This window comes from Lathyrus oleraceus, chromosome 7 (assembly GCF_024323335.1).
Source record: "Lathyrus oleraceus cultivar Zhongwan6 chromosome 7, CAAS_Psat_ZW6_1.0, whole genome shotgun sequence".
In the NCBI taxonomy this organism is placed as follows: domain Eukaryota; kingdom Viridiplantae; phylum Streptophyta; class Magnoliopsida; order Fabales; family Fabaceae; genus Lathyrus; species Lathyrus oleraceus.
Window position 1 is genome coordinate 161,057,058 of NC_066585.1, and position 20,991 is coordinate 161,078,048.

General features: G+C 37.3%; 1 protein-coding gene and 1 long non-coding RNA gene across 2 annotated transcripts; one reads left to right on the forward strand and one right to left on the reverse strand.

The window, feature by feature from the left end:
* Positions 1 to 12,824: 12,824 nt before the first annotated feature.
* LOC127102604 (uncharacterized) lies at positions 12,825 to 14,981 on the reverse strand. The gene is made up of 5 exons (XM_051039957.1): positions 14,808 to 14,981; positions 14,224 to 14,757; positions 14,014 to 14,172; positions 13,598 to 13,920; positions 12,825 to 13,008 (listed from the first exon to the last, which is right to left on the reverse strand). Exons 1-5 carry the CDS (start codon positions 14,979 to 14,981, stop codon positions 12,825 to 12,827), a joined length of 1,374 nt encoding a protein of 457 aa, XP_050895914.1.
* Positions 14,982 to 17,994: 3,013 nt separating this feature from the next.
* On the forward strand, positions 17,995 to 19,274 carry LOC127101587 (uncharacterized). The gene is made up of 2 exons (XR_007794668.1): positions 17,995 to 18,424; positions 18,940 to 19,274. It is a non-coding gene; the product is annotated as an uncharacterized LOC127101587 (long non-coding RNA).
* Positions 19,275 to 20,991: the final 1,717 nt, after the last annotated feature.

Sequence of the window (20,991 nt, forward strand, 5' to 3'; positions counted from 1 at the left end):
AGAAAATTGGTTAATCATTCAAAACTTCTATAATGGACTTCATTATAACACAAAGATGACCATCGACGCTGCCGCAGGCGGTGCTCTGATGAACAAACCTTATCCTGAAGCTAGTGCCCTCATCGAAGATATGGCTCAAAACCACCAATCATGGGGAGTCGAACGAGCGACAGTAGAGAAGAAGGAAGCCCAAGGAGGAGTGCATGAACTAAGCTCTATAGACATGATGCAAGCTAAAATGGATGCATTAACCCTTAAGGTCGAGCATATGTGCATAAACCCGAATACTGTAGCCGCAGTTTCGTCAGATTGTGAGATATGTGGGACCAAAGGACACCAATCTGCAGAATGTAGTCTATTAAATGAAACCCACTCTGAGCAAGTGAACTACACCCAAGGGAACCCATATTCAAATACCTATAACCCTGGATGGAGGAATCACCCGAACTTCTCATATAAAAATAACAACCCTATTCAAAATAATGCACCTCTGAGACCTAGTTATCAAGCCCCAAGATCAAATCAACCTATGCAACCTGTGCCACCAAAGCCGAGCCTTGAGAAAATTATGGAAAATTTTATCACCGCTCAAACCCAACAAAACAAGGAGTTCATGAATCAAAACATTAATGTTAACAAATTGATTACTCAGTTAGGAACCAAGGTTGACCAAATAGTTACTCATATTAAGATGCTTGAAACCCAGATCTCTCAGGTAGCTTTAAACCAAGCCCCTCAGACTACACCTGGAGGACAATTCCCTGGACAACCTCAACAAAATCCGAAAGGACAAGCCAATGCCATTCCTCTACGAAGTGGGAATGCTGATGATGATCCACCAAACCCTAGATTGAGTGAACCCGAAACTTCTAAGGAATGTACCGAACCCACGGACAAAGTAAAGGAACCAGAGGAATCTGAAAACCAGGAAGGTCGAGAAAAAGGAGAAGAACTTAAAGACAAAACTTACGTACCACCCCAGCCATATAAACCACCTATACCATATCCGCAAAGACTCAAACAAACCCAGATCAATAAACAATATCAAAAATTTATTAAAGTTATAGAAAAACTTCATGTAGAAATCCCTTTCACATAAGCCATCACCCAAATACCTTCTTATGCAAAGTTTCTCAAAGACATCCTTACCAACAAACGTAGACTTGACGATCCGAAGCCTTTGGAATGTAATGCTATTTCCGAGGACAAATTAGCTCAGAAAGATAAAGATCCTAGAAATTTCTCCATTCCTTGCCTTTTGGGTAATCATGTCATCGAAAAATCTTTTCTAGACTTAGGAGCTAGTGTGAGCCTAATGCCTTTAGCAGTTTGTGAGAGGTTAAATTTAGGAGAATTACAGCCCACTAAGATGTCACTTCAGTTAGCCGATAGACCTGTTAAATATCCGATAGGAATTTTAGAAGATGTTCCTGTTAGGATAGGTCAGTTATTTATCCCTACTAATTTTGTTGTCATGGACATCAAAGAGGACAATGATATACCAATCCTTTTAGGTCGACCATTCTTATCGACTGCAGGAGCCATAATAGATGTCAAGAAAGGAAAGTTGACATTTGAGGTGGGTGACGAGAAAATATAATTTATACTTTTGAAATTTCTTATGGCACCTGTGATGGGAGACTCGTGTTATGCTTTAGATATCATTGATGAATGTGTTAGAGAATTAGAACAAAGAGAAATTATAAAAACAATTAAGTTACCATCAACTCTCATAAGGGAAGATGATGACTCGAAGAAACCCTACATCGATGATAACCTTTACGAATGTTTATCCCTTACTCCAGATCCTATGCCATGCCCTAAGAAACCAACCTTAGAACTTAAGGAACTGCCTAAGAACCTGAGATATGAGTTCCTCGAAGAAGAGACGAATCGTCCCATTATAGTTAGTGCTACCTTGAGCCAAGAGGAAACGAACCAACTTTTAGATGTTTTACGAAGATATCCCTCAGCCTTAGGATATAATATCTCTGACCTGAAAGGTATAAGCCCATCCGTATGCATGCATCGGATTTTGCTCGAAGAAGATTCAAAACCCTCCAGAGAACATCAGAGAAGAATAAACCCTATAATGAGTGATGTCGTTAAAAAGGAAGTTCTTAAGTTACTTGAGGCAGGTATCATCTATCAGATCTCGGATAGTAAGTGGGTGAGCCCTGTGCATGTAGTACCTAAAAAGGGAGGCATAACAGTCGTGCAAAACGATAAAGGCGAACATGTAGCAAAACGTTTAGAAGGAGGATGGTGGATGTGTATAGATTATAGAAAATTAAATAAAGCAACTAGGAAGGATCATTTGCCTTTACCATTTATAGACCAAATGTTGGAGCGTCTAGCCAGACACTCTTACTTCTGTTATCTAGATGGATACTCTGGATTCTTCCAAATACCTATCCACCCCGAAGATCAAGAAAAAACTACCTTTACATGCCCTTATGGAACTTTTGCCTACAGACGAATGCCATTCGGCCTCTGTAATGCCCCAACTACTTTCCAACGCTGCATGATGTCAATCTTTGCAGATTACCTAGATGGTATCATGGAAGTGTTTATGGATGATTTCTCGGTTTGCGGATTTGATTTCCACAATTGTCTTGCTAACCTTGAGAAAATCCTGGAGAGATGTGTGGAGGTGAACCTCGTGCTAAACTGGGAAAAATGTCATTTCATGGTGACCGAAGGAATAGTTTTAGGACATATAGTTTCCGAAAAAGGTATAGAGGTAGATAAAGCTAAAATAGAAGTTATAGAAAACCTAAAACCCCCAAAAACCATCAGAGAAGTCCGAAGCTTTCTTGGACACGCTCGATTCTACCGCCGTTTTATTAAGGACTTCTCCAAAATAACCAAACCTTTAACTGGACTTTTAATGAAAGATGCTGAATTCATTTTCGATAAAAAATGTAATGACGCATTTAATCTTTTAAAACAAGCGTTAGTATCGACACCCATTATGAAACCACCTGATTGGTCAGAACCTTTTGAGATAATGTGCGATGCTAGTGATTATGCAGTTGGAGCCGTTCTAGGACAAAGGAAAGATAAAAAAATTACATGCCATTTATTATGCCAGTAGAACCCTAGATGCTGCCCAACTTAACTACACAACAACTGAAAAAGAATTACTCGCTGTAGTTTTCGTTATAGACAAATTTAGATCTTATCTAGTAGGAGCAAAAATTATAGTTTACACTGATCATGCTGCCATTCGTTACCTATTAAGTAAAAAAGATGCCAAGCGCAGGTTACTCCGATGGATTCTATTACTACAAGAGTTTGATTTAGACATAAGAGATAAAAAAAGGCACTGAAAACGTAGTAGCTGATCACCTTTCTAGGCTAGAACATCTAAAACCTGAACTAGTACCCATAAATGATGATTTCTCCTATGATAGACTGATAGCTAAAGTAGAAACCATTGAAGATAATAACCTAGACCTTTATGAGCACCCCCAAAATTCCTTAGCAATAAGTAACGTACCCTGGTATGCAGACTTCGTTAATTACCTAGTTGCTGATATAGTACCCCCTGATCTTGACTACCACCGCAAGAAGAAATTCTTCCACGATGTGAGAAACTTCTATTGGGACGAACAACTCCTTTTCAAAAGGGGTAAAGATGGCATTTTTCGCCGTTGCGTTCCAGAAAAAGAGGTAAATAAATTATCGAGCATTGTCATTCTGCACCTTATGGTGGACATGCGAGCACCTCTAAGACATACGCCAAAATTCTTCAAGCTGGCCTATTCTGGCCTACCATGTGGCGTGAAGTCTATGCTTGCATTGTCAAATGTGATAGATGCCAACGCACTGGAAACATTTCAAGACGTGATGAAATGCCTCTAAGAAACATTCAGGAAGTAGAACTCTTTGACGTATGGGGTATAGATTTCATGGGATCTTTCCCACCATCCTTAGGAAACAGGTATATCTTAGTAGTTGTAGACTATGTGTCTAAGTGGATCGAAGCTATAGCTGCACCCACAAACGACACTAGGGTAGTAATCAAACTATTTAAAAACTATATATTCCCTAGATTTGGAACACCACGTTTAGTCATAAGCGATGGAGGATCACACTTTATATCGAGAATATTTGACAAACTTTTAAGAAAATATGGAGTTAAGCATAGAGTAGCAACACCATACCATCCACAGACTAGTGGCCAAGTAGAAGTATCTAATAGGGAGATAAAACAAATCCTAGAGAAAACTGTTTCTATTTCTATGAGAGACTGGTCTCAAAAGCTTCAAGAAGCATTATGGGCCTACAGAACCGCTTTCAAAACCCCTATAGGAACTACTCTTTATCAACTAGTTTATGGAAAATCCTGTCACTTACCGTTCGAATTAGAGCATAAGGCCTATTGGGCCATTAAGACTTTGAATTTAGACTACCTAGCCGCTGGAGAAAAGCGTATCCTAGACATTCATAAATTAGAAGAACTTAGGCAATCGGCCTACGAGAATGCAAAAATATATAAAGAGAGGACAAAAGCCTATCACGACAAAAGAATAATAAAGAAAAACTTCAATATAGGCGATCCTGTTCTCCTTTTCAACTCTAGGTTACGACTCTTCCCTGGAAAGCTACGTTCAAGATGGACTGGTCCTTTCGAAGTATCCAAGATTCTGAGATTCGGAGCCGTGGAAATCAAGAACGAAACCTGTAGTCCATTCATTATAAATGGACAAATACTGAAGCTCTACGAAGGAGGAGACATTCCAGCATACTACTCAATCCACACCCTGAATGATCCACCAATTCCTACTACTACAGATGTATAAATTCTAATTGTCAAGCTAATGATGTTAAACAAGCACTGCGTAGGAGGCAACCCATGGTTTTTCTTCCATTTTACTTTTTTTTTCGCATTTATTTATTTTTATTTTATTTTATCATATTTTTCATTGAGACTAAAATTTGAATAGTTTGTATTTTCAGGATCACTTTCTTAACTTGTATAGGATGCAAGATTTCGATGACATGCACATGACCTATAGAGATAATGCTTAGAGAGAGCGCTACATCGCTCTGTATCAGCGCCTTATGGCACCCACACGTTATCCTGATCAGCACTGTATGGAGGCACTGGGTATCGAGCCGAGTATCCGATTCCTTAGCCACCAGCTTCACTGAGACGAGTTTGCTGATGACTTGAGTAACACCTATAGGAACCTGACACTGGATTTCCTGAGTTCATTCGACTATGACCCATACTCTGGACCAGATGGGTATGCTACTTTCAGACTCTTTGGAGTTGAGTACTCCTTCAGCCAGAAAGAGTTCGACGACCTATTGGATTTCCAGACCACTCCTGATGCTATCCCGGAGACACCTATGGGATATTTTCTGAGTAAGGAGGTGGAGAAGTTTTGGAGTGATATATCGGGTGGCGGAAGCCAAGATCCATCTACGCAGCTATTAACACATTCCTTCTTGGGAAGACCGGATGCAGAAACACTACTGAGTGAAGAGGAGATCTTCCTATTATTTTGTGCATCCCAGTCTCACCCAGTAGCATGTGGTAACTTTTTATTATACAATCTCAGCGGTATCTCCAGATCTACCGAAGGAGTCATCCATGTTGGAGGAATCATCACGCAGATTGCTGTCGCTTTAGGTCTGTCTCGCAAGCTGTTACGTCTTCGGGCCTATTGTGGGTACACTACCATGGACATCGACTTCTGTTTGACCAGAGGGTTGATGGGGAGAGCCTCTTTCCACCTATGTCAGTTCCGATTGCTAGTCGACAGCGAGGCTATCCATTATTTCACACTGCCAGATCCTATGATGACCAGTGTGCATGATCCAGCGAATTGGAGTTATGCTCTGGAGGGCCAGGGAGAGACCGTCGAGGAGCCGAGATCACCACCCATTGCTGAATACACGCCTACACCACCATCTCCCAGAATCACTATTTTCTCTAATAATCTTTCATTTCAGACCCCCGACATCCGCACTCAGATTGCTGAGTGTCGTAGAGAGATCGCAGAGCTTAGACAGGAGGTGGCTGACCTCACTTTACAGATAGGAGTGTCTGATCTCACCCATGCTACTGAAGCCAACTGTCTATATCAGGAGATCGCAGAGCTCAGGCAGGAAGTAGCCATGCTCCGTGGATCCAATCAGGAAGATGACATCCCTACTATATGATCTCACCATTCCATCTTATTTTATCTTTCTTTTATTTTATTTTTCTCGTATTTACATAACCCATCTTATATTATCGCATTTGGAATATTATATAAACTACATCTATACATCGATATTTCTACTTTTATCTATATATGTCTTATGTTTGTTTTATTTGCATTTTTTATTTTAGTTGTTTATTTATTTATTAGTCTAATATTTAATTTTTGTTTCATTTTTACTTTTATTTTTACTTTTATAAAATTATGCAAGCCAATGATGCTAGGAAAATCACAAAACAAATGCTATTCGGACCCCTCAAAGCCAAAAGACAAGAGAAGCTCAAGCCAAAGGACCAAAATCTGGCCCAGCCAGATTTTGCCTTGTGGCGCCCGCCATAGACCCTGTGGCGCCCGCCATAGACCCTGTGGCGCCCGCCACAGCGTCTGTAAAAGGTCGGGGCAGAACCCCTTTCTTCACCATTTTCACACCTTACAACCTTCCAAAGCCATTTTTTCACCTTGGAAAAACATCCTTGAACCCACAAAAACCTCATACTTTTCTAACCACCACACCGTACAAATCATTATTCCGATTTCCATTCTCATTTTCATCCGTCGGATTTCGTAAAAATCCAACCTTTTCACAAACCACTTCATCTTCTTCATCACTTTTCAAGAGCTTTCAAATGGAGTTTAACGGATTCATTCTTCGAGGAGGAAAACCGGGGGATAGACAAAGAAAAATCATCGAACGGTTGCAAAATCGGGAAATCCTCCCGACAAGGTATGTTGACGAAAACTGTCTCTACACTTTAGGTATCTATCATATCATATTTCATTTATTAGATAATTTAGGTTTGCATAATTTCTTTTCCAACAAAGAACCTACCTATGAGCGGTTGACAATTGAATTTTTGAGTTCCTTGATTTATATTGTCAACCCTAACACTGCTAGCACAGTTGGTACTGTCAGATTTAGAATGTTTGCTGTTGAATACGAATTCAGTACCAACGAACTAGCCAGCTTGTTAGGGATCCCTCATGGGGACGGTGCTATTTGTGAGGCCCCTTTGGATTCAGAGTGGTCAGTTTAGGTATTTTCCTTCTGGGAGCGATTATGAAACACTTCCATAAACTCTTTTGAAGGAGTTCTTGCCTCAACTATCCACAACCCGGCCATCAGAGTTTTTAGATACCTGTTGGCATGTACTATATTTGGCCGGGAGAATCCAAATAAGGTTAATGCTAGAGAGCTTCTATTTTTACAAGGAAGCCTCACAAATAGACGTATTAATTCAGTCCCGTTCAAGCTTGCTCATATGACATTAACTTTGAATAAAGCGGGACCGATTTCTTTTGGTGGATTGATTACATCTATTGCTCGGGCGCTTAACCTGAACAATGAGATGGCTACCCTAGACCCCTTACCTCCTCGCACAATTAACCTAAAATTTCTGAGAGACATGAAACTGTGTCGTTCGAGGAGAGAAGGAGGCTATATGCTTACGGTTCATGTTGTAGCCATCCCATCTGTTGTTTTACTGTGCACTAGACGTACAGATGTACGAGATGAAAGGAATTGGACCCACGCTTTAGATGCTCCACCTGTTTTGGGTCCTCTTCCTCCTAACATTCCTGATGAGGCGGGACATGACACCGATGATGAATATGATCGGAGAGAGAGATCTCCCGTACCCCATGTGTCCCCCCATCATCCTTCACCACCACACACCGCACCATCTTATTCTTCTGCAGGTACCATTCCTGGCTTCTATATTACAGAGGAGATGTGGCGTGACCACATGGCTAGAGAGCAGAGGCGTGACGACCTACTCTCTACCATCCAGCAGCAAATGGCGGATAACATGAGCTTCATGCAAGAGTCGCAGTGGAGGATAGACAGATCCTACGATACTGTTCTACAGTCCCTGCAAACGATCACAGATTCACAAGCCCGTCAGCAACACTACCACCAGAGACACATGACACTCATTGAAGCCACTCAAGGTTCCATTATGGGTAACCTTCGAGAGGTGAGGACCGCTTAGGATGCCCTGCAGGTGAGGATGGATCAGAGAGACCGTTGTAGTACCCGATCCCGTCGTCCACCTCAGGATGGCGAGGGCACTAGTGGTCAGCAATAGGTTGTCAGGTAACTCTTCCCTTATCTTATTTCGAAACATTGAGGACAATGTTCGATTTAAGTGTGGGAGGAGACTCTATCGTCTTTTCTTTATTACCTTTCTCGTTTTTTTTCCTTTATCGCTTTTTCTTTGTTGTTTTTAGATAGTTTATTTATTGTTATTTCCTTTTAGTTGTTTATTTTGCTTTTTAGTATAATGCATGAGTCTGACGAGTCACCAAATATAGTAGATCTTTAGTACAATCCTACCTCCCCATATCTTTAGCCCCACCCCAAAAAAAAATTGCAAAAGAAAATAGTGTTATTCCGAAAGTTTTCAGGTTTTAAAGACATGTTTTGAGTAAGGATGCGGTGACTTGGGAGAACTTTGTGAAACATCAGTATTATTTTAGCACCATAGACTTCATAAATATAGGAACCACTCCCGAAACCCCATATACCATGGCCCTAATCATCATTTCCGTATAAGTCCTCAGTAGTTTATCTCAGCAGTCAGCTCCGGCCTACGCATCCTCTACGTAGGGGACCGATGCAAATAAGTGAATGATCCAGAAAAACAAAAAAAATAAAAGAAAGCAAAAAGGCAACTCCGGTATAGGTGACCCTCACAAAGTCATTTAAACCAAAGAATTGTAAAAATTTGCTACAAAAAGAAAAAGAAAAAGAAAAAGAAAAAGAAAAAGAAAAACTTACCCACTGTTAGTTGGTTCAGAGGTATCTGGCACTGAACTCGGTAGGGCGGATTACGATCCGGTCCCCCACAACTACAGTTGGGTCCAATAAAAGGGTTTACACATATTTATGTGCCAGAAACCCCATGCTCAGATCATAATCACTAACAGGCCACTCTACTATGAAGCATGTACGAATAACGGGCTTAATGTGATTGCGCCTGAATGAAAAGGACACAAAAAGAGATGAAGAGGCAGGCCTAGGTATTGTGGGATAATATGGGTTTGTTAATATAAGAATGAAGTTTATGTCCGTATTTGTGGATTAGTGTCATCATGATACCCTTAGTTCACTCAGTTAGTACCTATCACTGCATCCCGACTTGAACTTGGAATTTTTACCTGAAGCACTCGTAGACACAAATTTTCTTTTATGAGCTTTTTAATGTTTTGCTTGAGGACAAGCAAAGGTTTAAGTGTGGGAGAGTTTGATAACATTGAAATTTACCGTATTTTCGACTCCGATTTCACATGCATTCTAGTTGTTTTATTGTTATTTTGTTGTGTTATTGCTATGTTTTCCTTTGTTTTCAGGTTTTTACTTTAATCGGAGCCCCGATCGAGAAAAGGAGCGAAAAAGAGCCAAAAACCCTAAAATTCAGCATTTTGTACTTGTGGCCTACCCCATGGCTGGCGCCATAGACCCTGCCATGACGTGTTTAAGCTCAACTTCACTCAACTTCCACTAAGGCGCCTCAGATTGGCCTTGTGGCGGGTGCCATGGCCTTATGGCGGGCGCCACAAGAGGAAAAGTTTTCCCTCCCATTTTCAAGTTGAAGGGCATCCTGGTCATTTCCATCTTTTTACTTGCTTATAAATAGAAACTCAAAATCAATTTTACAATCATCCAAAGTTAGAGCAGAGACAAACTCAGAGCAACTTTGTTTCACTTAGGCATATATTCAGTATTATAAAGTGGTAATCGCTTCGCATTGGAGTGTTACCACAATTGTGTAATTGAGTCTGTGATAGAGTCTGTAATCGAGTTTGGAGCACTTTGGAAGGAAGTTAATCCTGCCGCCATTTTCATTTCCGCTTTGCAATTTATTTAACCCTCCGATTGGAGCAGGTTTTTATTACTTGTCTTTATCTTATTTATTTTCTCGCACTCGCTTTACTTTATTTATTTTCCCGCACTCGCTTTACTTTATTTATTTTCCCGCACTCGCTTTAAATTATTTATTTCCTCGCACTCGCTTTAAATTATTTATTTCCTTGCACTCGCTTTAAATTATTTATTTCCTCGCACTTGCTTTAAATTATTTATTTCTCGCACTCGCTTTAAATTATTTATTTCCTCGCACTCGCACTACTTTTATTTACTTTTCGCACTCGCACTACTTTTATTTAAATTAATGCACTTTTACTTTACCATGTCTAACTAAATCTATAAGGTTAGAATGTAAGGATCGTAATTGAACCGATAATCCGTACAATTGTTCGTAGAAACACTTAAGGGCTATTTTAACTTTCAACTTAAGTTTTCCCGCACTTCAATTCCGTTGGGTAAGATCGAAAGTCGTCCAATGTCTTTTTAAACTTAATTGTTTTTAACTATTTCAAAAACAGCGAAAGCGCTTTGTTTAGTTCATTAGGAGTTTTTAACTTAAGAAGAAAAGAGATTTTAAAACTATTTTCGGACGCGTTTATAAGTTTAGAGTCTGGTTCGTGAGAACCTCTTTTGGTTAAGAAGTCCAGGTTATAAAACTTTTCAACTTAGTCAAGATACTATATTTCTTAAAAATAGGTTTACTACTCTAACGCAATGCGCGCCTTTTTATAAGTGACAATAAGAGGGTTTGATTAGGGAGTACAACTCGGTTCTGAATACGCGAAAGCGACAATTCCCGTTAAATTAGTTCTTTTCAAAGTAGGAAACACTGCCCATAAGTAGCTCTATTAGCAAGTACTTGGATTATTAATTGATTACGTGAATTACATTCGACCCTGTCTTTATTAATTAATCTTTATTCAATACTTTACTTTTCATTGCACACTCTAAAAACACCTATTTTGATTGCCTTTGATAAACACCATAACAATAAATAACGATAAATTGACACTTGGTCTCTGTGGATTCGACAATCTTTTATATTACTCTGACGCATTCGTATACTTGCGAAACACCGCATCACATACCAATCATGTCAGTTCCCTACATAGAGAAATGCCATGGGGATGAAATAACATTGAGAAGTGTCAGAGGCACATGAATCTTATCTGCATAATCTGACATTTATGGCATTTATTCACATATTTACAGGAATCAGATTCCATTGTCAGCCAATAGTAACCCGCCCTTAACATCTTTTTATCCATTGCGTGTTCATTGGCATGAGTACCAAAGGATCCTTCGTGAACTTCTAGCATTAACATGTTTGCTTCGTGTCTATCCACACATCTGAGCAAGACCATGTCGAAGTTTCTCTTGTACAACACATCTTCATTCAGAAAGAAATTGCCAGCCAGTCTTCTCAAAGTCTTCTTACCTTTCCTGGATGCCCCAAGCGAGTACTCCTGACTTTAGAGGAAACACTTAATATCATGATACCAAGGTTTATACCCCATAACTTCTTCTACTACAAACACATGGACAGGTCTATCAAGGCGCATAATCGTGATATCGGGCGCGCCATTCCAATTTTTAAGTACATGACGTCTTCATCAGGGAAGTCAAACCTGATGGGTTGATAATCATCAATTGGATGGTGAGCCAAATGGTCTGCAAGAATACTTCCTTTAATCGCCTTTTGAGTATGGTACTCAATATCATATTCAGACAATAGCATCTGCCAATGAGTTATCCTTCCAGTCAAAGCAGGCTTTTCAAAAATATACTTCATTGGATCCATTTTGGGTATGATTGATCATATATTGGCGTAAATGTTTGGCATCCCAGGTTAAGGCACAACAAGTCTTTTCAAGCATGGAATATCGAGATTCACAATCAATAAACTTCTTACTCAGATAGTAGATGTCATGCTCCTTTCTACCATTTTCATCTTGTTGTCCAAGCACACAACCGATGGACTCTTCCAACACAGTCAAATATATAATCAAAGGTATTTCTTACACTAGAGGAGACAAGATAGGAGGTTCAAGCAGATAGTTCTTGATGTTATCAAAAGCTTTATGGCAGTCTTCTATCCAAACATAACCTTGATCTTTACGGAGAAGCTTTAATATTGGCCCACACATGGCAGTCATGTGAGATATAAATATGGATATGTAATTTAGACGCCCGGGGAACCCTCTGACTTTCTTTTCTGTCTTTGGTGCAGGTATCTCTTGAATAGCTCTAACTTTATCAGGATCTACTTTAATACCTTTCTGGATGACAATGAAACCCAACAACTTTCCTGAACAGACACTGAAGGCACACTTATTAGGATTCAAACGGAGTTTAAACTTTCTCAATCGCTAAAACAACTCCAATAAATACTCAACATGGTCTTCTTCAGTCTTCGATTTAGCAATCATATCATCAACATAGACTTCTATCTCTTTGTGCATCATATCATGGAAACAAGTAGTCATAACTCTTTGGTACGTTGCACTAACATTCTTCAAACCTAAAGGCATCACTCTATAGCAGAATGTTCCCTATAGTGTAATAAATGTCGTCTTTTCCATGTCCTCGAGCGCCAACTTGATCTGATTATAACTGGAGAACCCATCCACAAAGGAAAAGACATTGAACTTAGCTGTATTATCTACCAACATGTCAATGTATGGCAGAGGAAAATCATCTTTCGGACTAGATTTGTTCAAGTCTCTATAATCAACACACATCTAAACTTTATCATCTTTCTTTGGAACGGGTACAATGTTAGCCACCCATTGAGGATACTCGACGGTAACAAGGAATCCAGCATCAATATGCTTTTGCACCTCCTCTTTAATCTTAACAGCCATATTAGGGTGAAGTTTTCTCAACTTTTGTTTTACCGGCGAACATTCTGGCTTCAATGGTAATCTATGCTCCACAATATCAGTATCAAGACCTGTCATATCTTGATAAGACCAAGAAAACACATCCACATATTCTCTAAGAATCTCTACCATCCTCTTCTTAACATCTAGACAAAGTAGTGCCCCAATCTTGACTTCTTTCTTGTTATCTTCGAAACCTGAATTAATCACTTCCAATGGCTCTTTATGAGGCTGAATGGTATTTTCTTCGCGCTCAAGCAATCAAGAAATCTCACCAGGAATCTCTTCGTCATCCTCTTCTTCTATTTCGAACACAGGAAATTTAAAGTTGGGAGATGACATAGGGTCATTGTTTTCTATGGGTTTAACAATTAATTTGCACAATGATTTTATGCTTGATTTTAGAATATGAACAAATAAACACACATTGTGATGCAGATATAAAAGTGATTATTATCTTGTTTTTTATGTTACCATGTTTTCTAGAAAAAGCAAAAAGGAAAAACATAATATGGATAAACGAAATAACATTTTATTAAGGATGACAAAATCTAAAATAAAGCCCATATAAATCCACTTTCACATTGGGCATAGTGAAGGGATTTTGAAAATAACAAAAACAAACATATTACTTTGATAAGTGAATAACAAAAGGAACATCAACACCAATCCAGTTCTTGCACATCGATCCACGTGTCACAAAGTTTGACACTCCTTTCTCTTCATCGTCTTCTAAAATTGCGGTAGTATACTGATCTTTGGAATGAATAAAGCCAACACTTTGAAACACCTCTTGAATTCGTTTCAAATTTCTTTGGGTTGAACCATGTGAAAAACCCAAACCAGCTCTATTATTGTTTTTTGCAAGCTCAACAATTTGTCCCCACTTAGCAGATTGACCATTCTTAAACACATGTTGGGCATCCTTCAAGGATGACACAGATTCCTCATTCTTCTTAACAATAATATTATCAACAGAAAGAGCTTAAAATGACATTCCCTCAGCTTCGTCGGCGCAAATGTTTGAAAATGAAGAAAGGTGACTCACAAACAGGGCCTTCTCGCCACCCATAATCACTAACTTTCCATTCTTCACAAACTTCAACTTCTGGTGTAGAGTTGATGTAACTGCCCCATCCTCATGAATCCACGGAAGTCCTAAGAGACAACTATAAGCGGGATGAATATCTATCAATTTAAAAGTGATCTGAAATAATCACAAACCTATCTTTATTGGGAGATCAACTTCCCCAATTACAGTCTTCCTTGAGCCATCGAAGGCTTTCACAACAACTGCACTGAATCTCATCGGAGCACCTTGATAAGAAAGCTTGGACATAGTGGACTTTGGAAGAACATTAAAAAAAGAACCAGTATCCACCAGCACATTGGACATGGTATATTCTTGAGAGTTCATAGAGATATACAAGGCTAAATTATGGTTCCTCCCTTGCTCTAGCAGCTCTTCATCATTAAAGCTCAAATTGTTACATGAGGTAATATTGTCCACAATGCCATCAAAGTGATCAATTATTATGCTGTGGTCCACATAAGCTTGCTCTAGGACCTTCTGCAACGCCTCTTGATGATCTTCTGAACTCATTAGCAAAGATAGAACGGATATCTTAGATGGGGTGTGCAACAACTGGTCCACCATATTAAAATCACTTATCTTAATCAATTTCAGCACTTCATCTTGATCAACATTCTGATTCACACTACTGGATTTGATGGTCCGCGTGACAATAGTTTTCTCTTGATTTGATTTCTCTATCACAACATCTTTAGTCCTCTTAGGATTTACAACAACAAATACACAACCACTTCGGTCACACCGTTTACATCAGCAATGTTCACAATAGACGAAAAAGAAGGAATAAGAACCATTTTGTCGTCTTCCACCATAGTAGCATTATACTTGTAAGGCACAACTTTATCAGATTCGTAAGGCGTAGAACTCACCAAATGAATAACCAACGGAAAAACATCAGTCTTCTGACCATCATATATAATCATGATCGATTATGGGAGATTAAAACGGGGAACTATGACATTCACCTCATGCTTATCTTCATTTCCATCCCTCGTAACCTGAATAAGGTTCTGATCCAGCATTTCTTGTAAGTCCTTTTTCACTAAAGCACATCCTCGAGGATCTCTGGAACATACATGGCAAGAAGCATGATCATGCTCATAATAACTCAATTCACATAAGGTAACGTGCATTTCAAACAAGGATCTTCTGATTAGATTGACGTAAAAAACTCACTACTTTCCTGGACATCCTTCGACCATATTCACAGTTGTATTGCCATGTTTGGGCAGCTGATTCGCTTGTACATTGGTGTCGCATCTCGAAAAATACGATTCCTCGCGATGGTCGCGGAAAAAATTACGTTCGAACAGAGTCTCCATCGAACTTTATTTATCCCAATGAAGGAATAGGAAAATATCGATAAAACCATTAGGAAATGGAATAATGGTCGTCACAACCATATTTGGGTTCGGGAGTGGATTACGTAAGGGGAAGGTATTAGCACCTCTTACGTCCGTTGTACTCAACGGGAACCTTTTAGTTCTAATGTGCGTTTCGAGTGTTAATTTATGTTTGTTTGTTATCTTTAAGTTATAAAATTATTAAAATAGAAATGGATGAGAACCTCAGAAAGGGAAAGGAGAGGTTTTTTATTAGTATGCTCGCGAAGATACAACAATCTCCTGCCTACGTATCCTTAAATAAGGAAATCAGAGCATTCTTAGTTCGGGAAACTACGGTTGGTTGGTGTTTTTTAATGAACAACTGTGTAGATCGCGTTCTAAAGGCTAAACACTGGCTTGTCTACTCTCGGCGGAGGCTTAAGCATTGGTTTGTTATGCGCATTAGAAAGGATTAACAGTGCTCCTTTTTTGAAATGAGTTTTGGTCACACGGAGGTGACAAGTTGAATTAATGTGTTGGGTGTTTTGTTTGATTGGTTATGATCGCACGAGGGTGAGAAAAGATAGGTTTGATGTGTTCAGATTTTTTTGGTTGGATGACGATTACTTAGATAATCGAGTAAGATAACTCGTATCCTAATATTCGGGAAAGGGAATAAAAGACTCTAGACCACTTTCTTTTTCATCCTTATTTATAGAAAGGATTTGATAATAATTAAGGTATTTTTGAATGGATGACGAATACTCGGATAATCGAGTAAGACAACTCGTATCCTAATAATCGGGAAGAGGAATAGAAGACTCTAGACCACTTTCTTTTTCATCCTTAATTATAGAAAGGATTTGATAATAATTAAAGTGTTTTGAACGGATGATGAATACTCGGATGATCGAGTAAGACAACTCGTATTCTAATAATCGGAAAAAGGAATAGAAGACTCTAGATCGCTTTCTGTTTCATCTGAATATTTATGAGAGTAAGGTTGTATATGGTTGATGTATTTTAGAATAAATGACAAGTACTCGAATGGCTGAGTAAGACAACTCATATCCAAGCATTTGAGAAGAGGAATTGAAGACTCAAAACCATCTCCCTTTTCGTATAGTTCGTTGTGAAAATGATTTGATTAAGTTGTAGGTTGGTGGAAAAATGACAATTGTTCGACTGGCCGAGTAAGAAAACTCGTATTCAAACAATTGAGGAGAGAATTCGAAAACTCAAAATTAACTCCCTTTTCATTTAGCTTACTGTGAAAATATTTTGATTTAATCGGGATTCGGAAATTTGTAGAGGAACGACAATTATTTGACTAACTAAGTAAGAGAACTTGTATTCAAATAATCGAGGAGAAAAATTGAAGACTCAAAGTCATCTCCCTTTTCGTTTTGTTATTATGAAATAGTTTGATTTGTTTGTACTTAAATGAATTAGAAATGACGACCATTTGACTAACCGAGTAAGAAAACTCGTATTCAAATAATCGAGGAGAGGAGTTGAAAACTCAAAACCATCCCCTTTTTCATTTTCAAATGAAGCATTGTTTAGATGTGATTAAGTATTTTAACTTTCAATGAAAATACTCGATGTTGGACCGAAGTTTTAATTTTGTGTTTACGAGTGGAGTGAATTTTATTTTAGTGAATGATTTATCTAATCGATTAAAATCGAATAGGTCTCATTGTAAGGAAGCCCAAGAGTAAGCCATGTGAGGTTGATGGCGACGCTTTTACAAGCGATCGACTTACAGAGGTATTTTGAAAATGGGCTCGATCTTGAATCGAGAAGTATGTGATTTATTTTGAAATCGGCTCGGATTATTTTAAAATCGATGAAAGCGACGTGATTTTGTCACAATTATAACATATCATTTCGTGTACACTCAAGGTTCAATATAAACAAATAGATAAAGAATAATCATGCACATACACTCCTCAAGATAAATAAACATCTAAATTATGAAGGTCATTTGTGATTCTATAATCAATTAATTAATTGAATGTTTAACGAATTATTTTATTTTAATTAAATAATAAGTAGTAATAATAAAAAGTTGAATATAACCAAATAAGTAAATATTAATAATGATAACAACCATATAATTGTATATTTACTTTTAAATAATAATAATAATAATAATAGTAATATAATTACATATTTACTATGTATATATATAAATATTAACAATGGTATAATTATAATTTCGAAAATAAAATAAAATAATATTAACAATAGTATAATTATAATTTCGAAAGTAAAATAAAATAATATTAACAATAGTATAATTATAATTTCGAAAATAAAATAAAATAATATTAACAATAGTATAATTATAATTTCAAAAGTAAAATAAAATAGTATTAACAATGGTATAATTATAATTTCAAAAATAAAATAAAATAAATCGAAATATTGTTCTATTCTAAACTGTGGGGGTGTTATTAGTAAAATGAATATGGGCCTAAGAGCAAAGGCAAACCCAGGAAACTCATCTTTTGGATGGTGACAAGTGTCCAGGGTTGGTGACACTTGTCACCACTATCCTCACACTTTTATCAGCCATATTAAAACAAAAATGGGAAGATAAAACATCATTCTTCAAGAGTTTTTCTCTCTCTAACTCCTAAAGCAGATGTACGCTCTGCAATTACACACTCCCTCTCTCTTTGACCTATCTGCCGGAGAAGAAGATGGCAGACGGCCATCCACGGTGGCGCCGCCCCTCTACTCCGGCGAACAAACAAAAATTCCACCTTCCCCGTTAAAATACTCTCCTGAGTTTGAATTTGAACTCAGATTCTTCACCATTATCCCTAATCGTCCGGATCGGGGACGTCTAACTAAAACCCTAAGACCAAAATCGAATCAACAATAGTGAAGGTCTCCCCCAATCAAACATGGATTCCTCTCAAGTCTGCAAGGTGAGTACAAAGGTGAAGCGGAGGAAAGAAAAGAAGAGATAAAGGAGAGAGGAGTATACTACCTCAGAATTAGTCTGAAGGGCGCACCTCCGGCGAGCTTAGGTAAACCACTTCTTCCTTCTTTCTGTTTTCGTTTTTTAGGTTTTTTTAGAAAAAATGCTATGTTGTTATTGCTGTTGTCGTCTGCCGTTGTGTTCTTATGTTGTTTTGGTTTCTGTTTTTTTTAGAAGGTCTCTTACTGTGATGTGTTGTTCTTTAGGCTTTTTGAGAAAAAGTTGCTTTTCTTCCGTTGTTGTATTTTTGGAGTTAACAGAGAAAAAAAATTACTTTGAAAATTTCTTCTGGATTTAAAAAAAACGTCCTACTGTTAATTAGTTTTGTGGTTTTTATACATGAATGTTGGTTTCTGTGAGATAACTTGTTGGATCCTATTTCCAGATTTTGTGGGATGATTAATCTATGGTTTTAAAGTTGTTTATTTGGATAATGCAGTGTGTTTCTGAGCGCATCCTTTGATTCATTGTGTAACATATTAATCTGCTCTTTCTATTAATTATTTTCCAGCTTTTTAAGTGCTTATTTGATAAGCTGTTTTTAATTTTGAATTGGTTTTGCAGGTGAAGTGATGTTGATGCTGATTGATTGAAAAAGGGGTTGTTATTCAACAGGCTTTGGAAAAGTTCTGAAGAGTTGGTTTTGAATTGGGAACTTCCAAAAGAGCTTTTGGAAGAGTATGCGAAATTTGCTTCAAACTGCTGTGTTAACAGCTTATTCTAATTTTTTTAATAAAATTATTTCTGATGTAACAGAGACTTTTTGGATTATGAATTTAGGGATTGCTTGTAACATGTACAAATTTAATTTGGAATTTCTCTTTTTGGACAGTTATGTAATTGTTTTGGATTATTAGGAATTTTTTGGAATAAATTTAAATTATGTAATTACCTTTTAAGCTTTTCAAAATTTAACTCAATATTTATTTATGCTAATTAATTTCAACTTTTAAAAACAACATATTTCTAACTTAAGGAAAATGACTTAATTTTCAAAACAAAAAATTTCTAATTTAAGTATAATGACTTAATTTTAAAAAAACAACAAATTTCTAATTTAAGTATAATGACTTAATTTAAAAAAAAAAACAAATTTCTAATTTAAGTATAATGACTTAATTTTAAAAAAACAACAAATTTCTAATTTAAGTATAATGACTTAATTTTAAAAACAACAAATTTCTAGTTTAAGTATAATGACTTAATTTTAAAAACAACAAATTTCTAATTTAAAACAAAAACTAAGTGTAGTAATCTAATTATAAAAAAAAAACACAATTCTATTTTTAAACACAAAAATCTAAACATGGAACTTTTAATTTAAAAAAAAACACATACATGTTTCTAAAAATGCAAATTTAATTTGGGAACCCATGAAGAACTTAGAACTTGGTATAAATACTTGGGACATGTAAATGGACTAGTAAATAGTGATCATAGAAATAATAACATGGCTTTTAATACTTACTAATATAAAAAAAAATAGGTTTTGGATTAGTAATGTAAAAAGATTCAAACCACATTTTAGATTATGAACACACTTATGCAAATGGGTCTTTGAAATAAAAAGATCTCATGGGTAAACCACAAAAGGCCGGACAAAATTGGGGTATGACAATTGGTACTAGAGTCTTCGAATGACAAGATGCCACTTTGCATTAACCTTCCTACCTTGACTTTCAAAGCGAAACAATTCTCAATATCATGGTCAGGTGCTCCTTGGTGGAATGCACAATGTTGATCAGGTTTATACCACCACGAAAGCTCTTTCGGAACAGCTGGTGGAGTTCTTGTTTGTACCAAGTTCTTCTAAATTAAGCAGGAAATAACTCTGTATAGGTCATTAGAATCGGGTCAAATTGTACGGGCCTCTGGGCACAATTTTATTGATTTTGTTGATTCGTTCGTTGCTGAAAATGCGGTAGATAACTCGATGCTACTTGAACGACCAGAGCATAATTAATAACTGGAGTTATAGATGCCACATGCTGATGATGTTGACTGTTCTTTAGATGCCACATGCTGATGATGTTGACTATTCCCAAGAGTTTCCTTTATACTTTTCGAAATCTGAAACCTTGAACTTGTGCGGAATCTTCATATTGGGAAGTGTTGTACCCCAAAAAATTTCCTCCCTCCTTTCATCATCTCATCCAACCACTCCGCTTGAGGATCATCTACATACCCTCATGCTTCATACACATGCAAAAATCATTCATTCATATCAAGTGGTTGATCATCATGGATTCAAAGTTATTGGCTTGTAGGACTAAGGCTTAGGAATGGATGAATGATCAGTGCATTTTGATGCACATTCTTCTATATTTATACTTATGCATTTCCATGTTTTAGTTTGGTTATTTTTCCCTTTTAATGTGTTTTTATAATTTATCTTATTTTTACACTTATTTGTTTTTCGCAGTTTATTTTCAGCATTAGCAGTTTGCACGAATACATTTATAACTAGAGCTAGGAGCATCGGATCGAGGCGTGCTACCAGTTGTTGGAAATTTAAGAGAAAGAGCTACGACTTTCATGAAGAAGTAAGAAGCTAATTCGGAATGTAGAATGGTTGAAAAATCCGTTGAAGCCTTCAACACTAGATTTATATTTTGT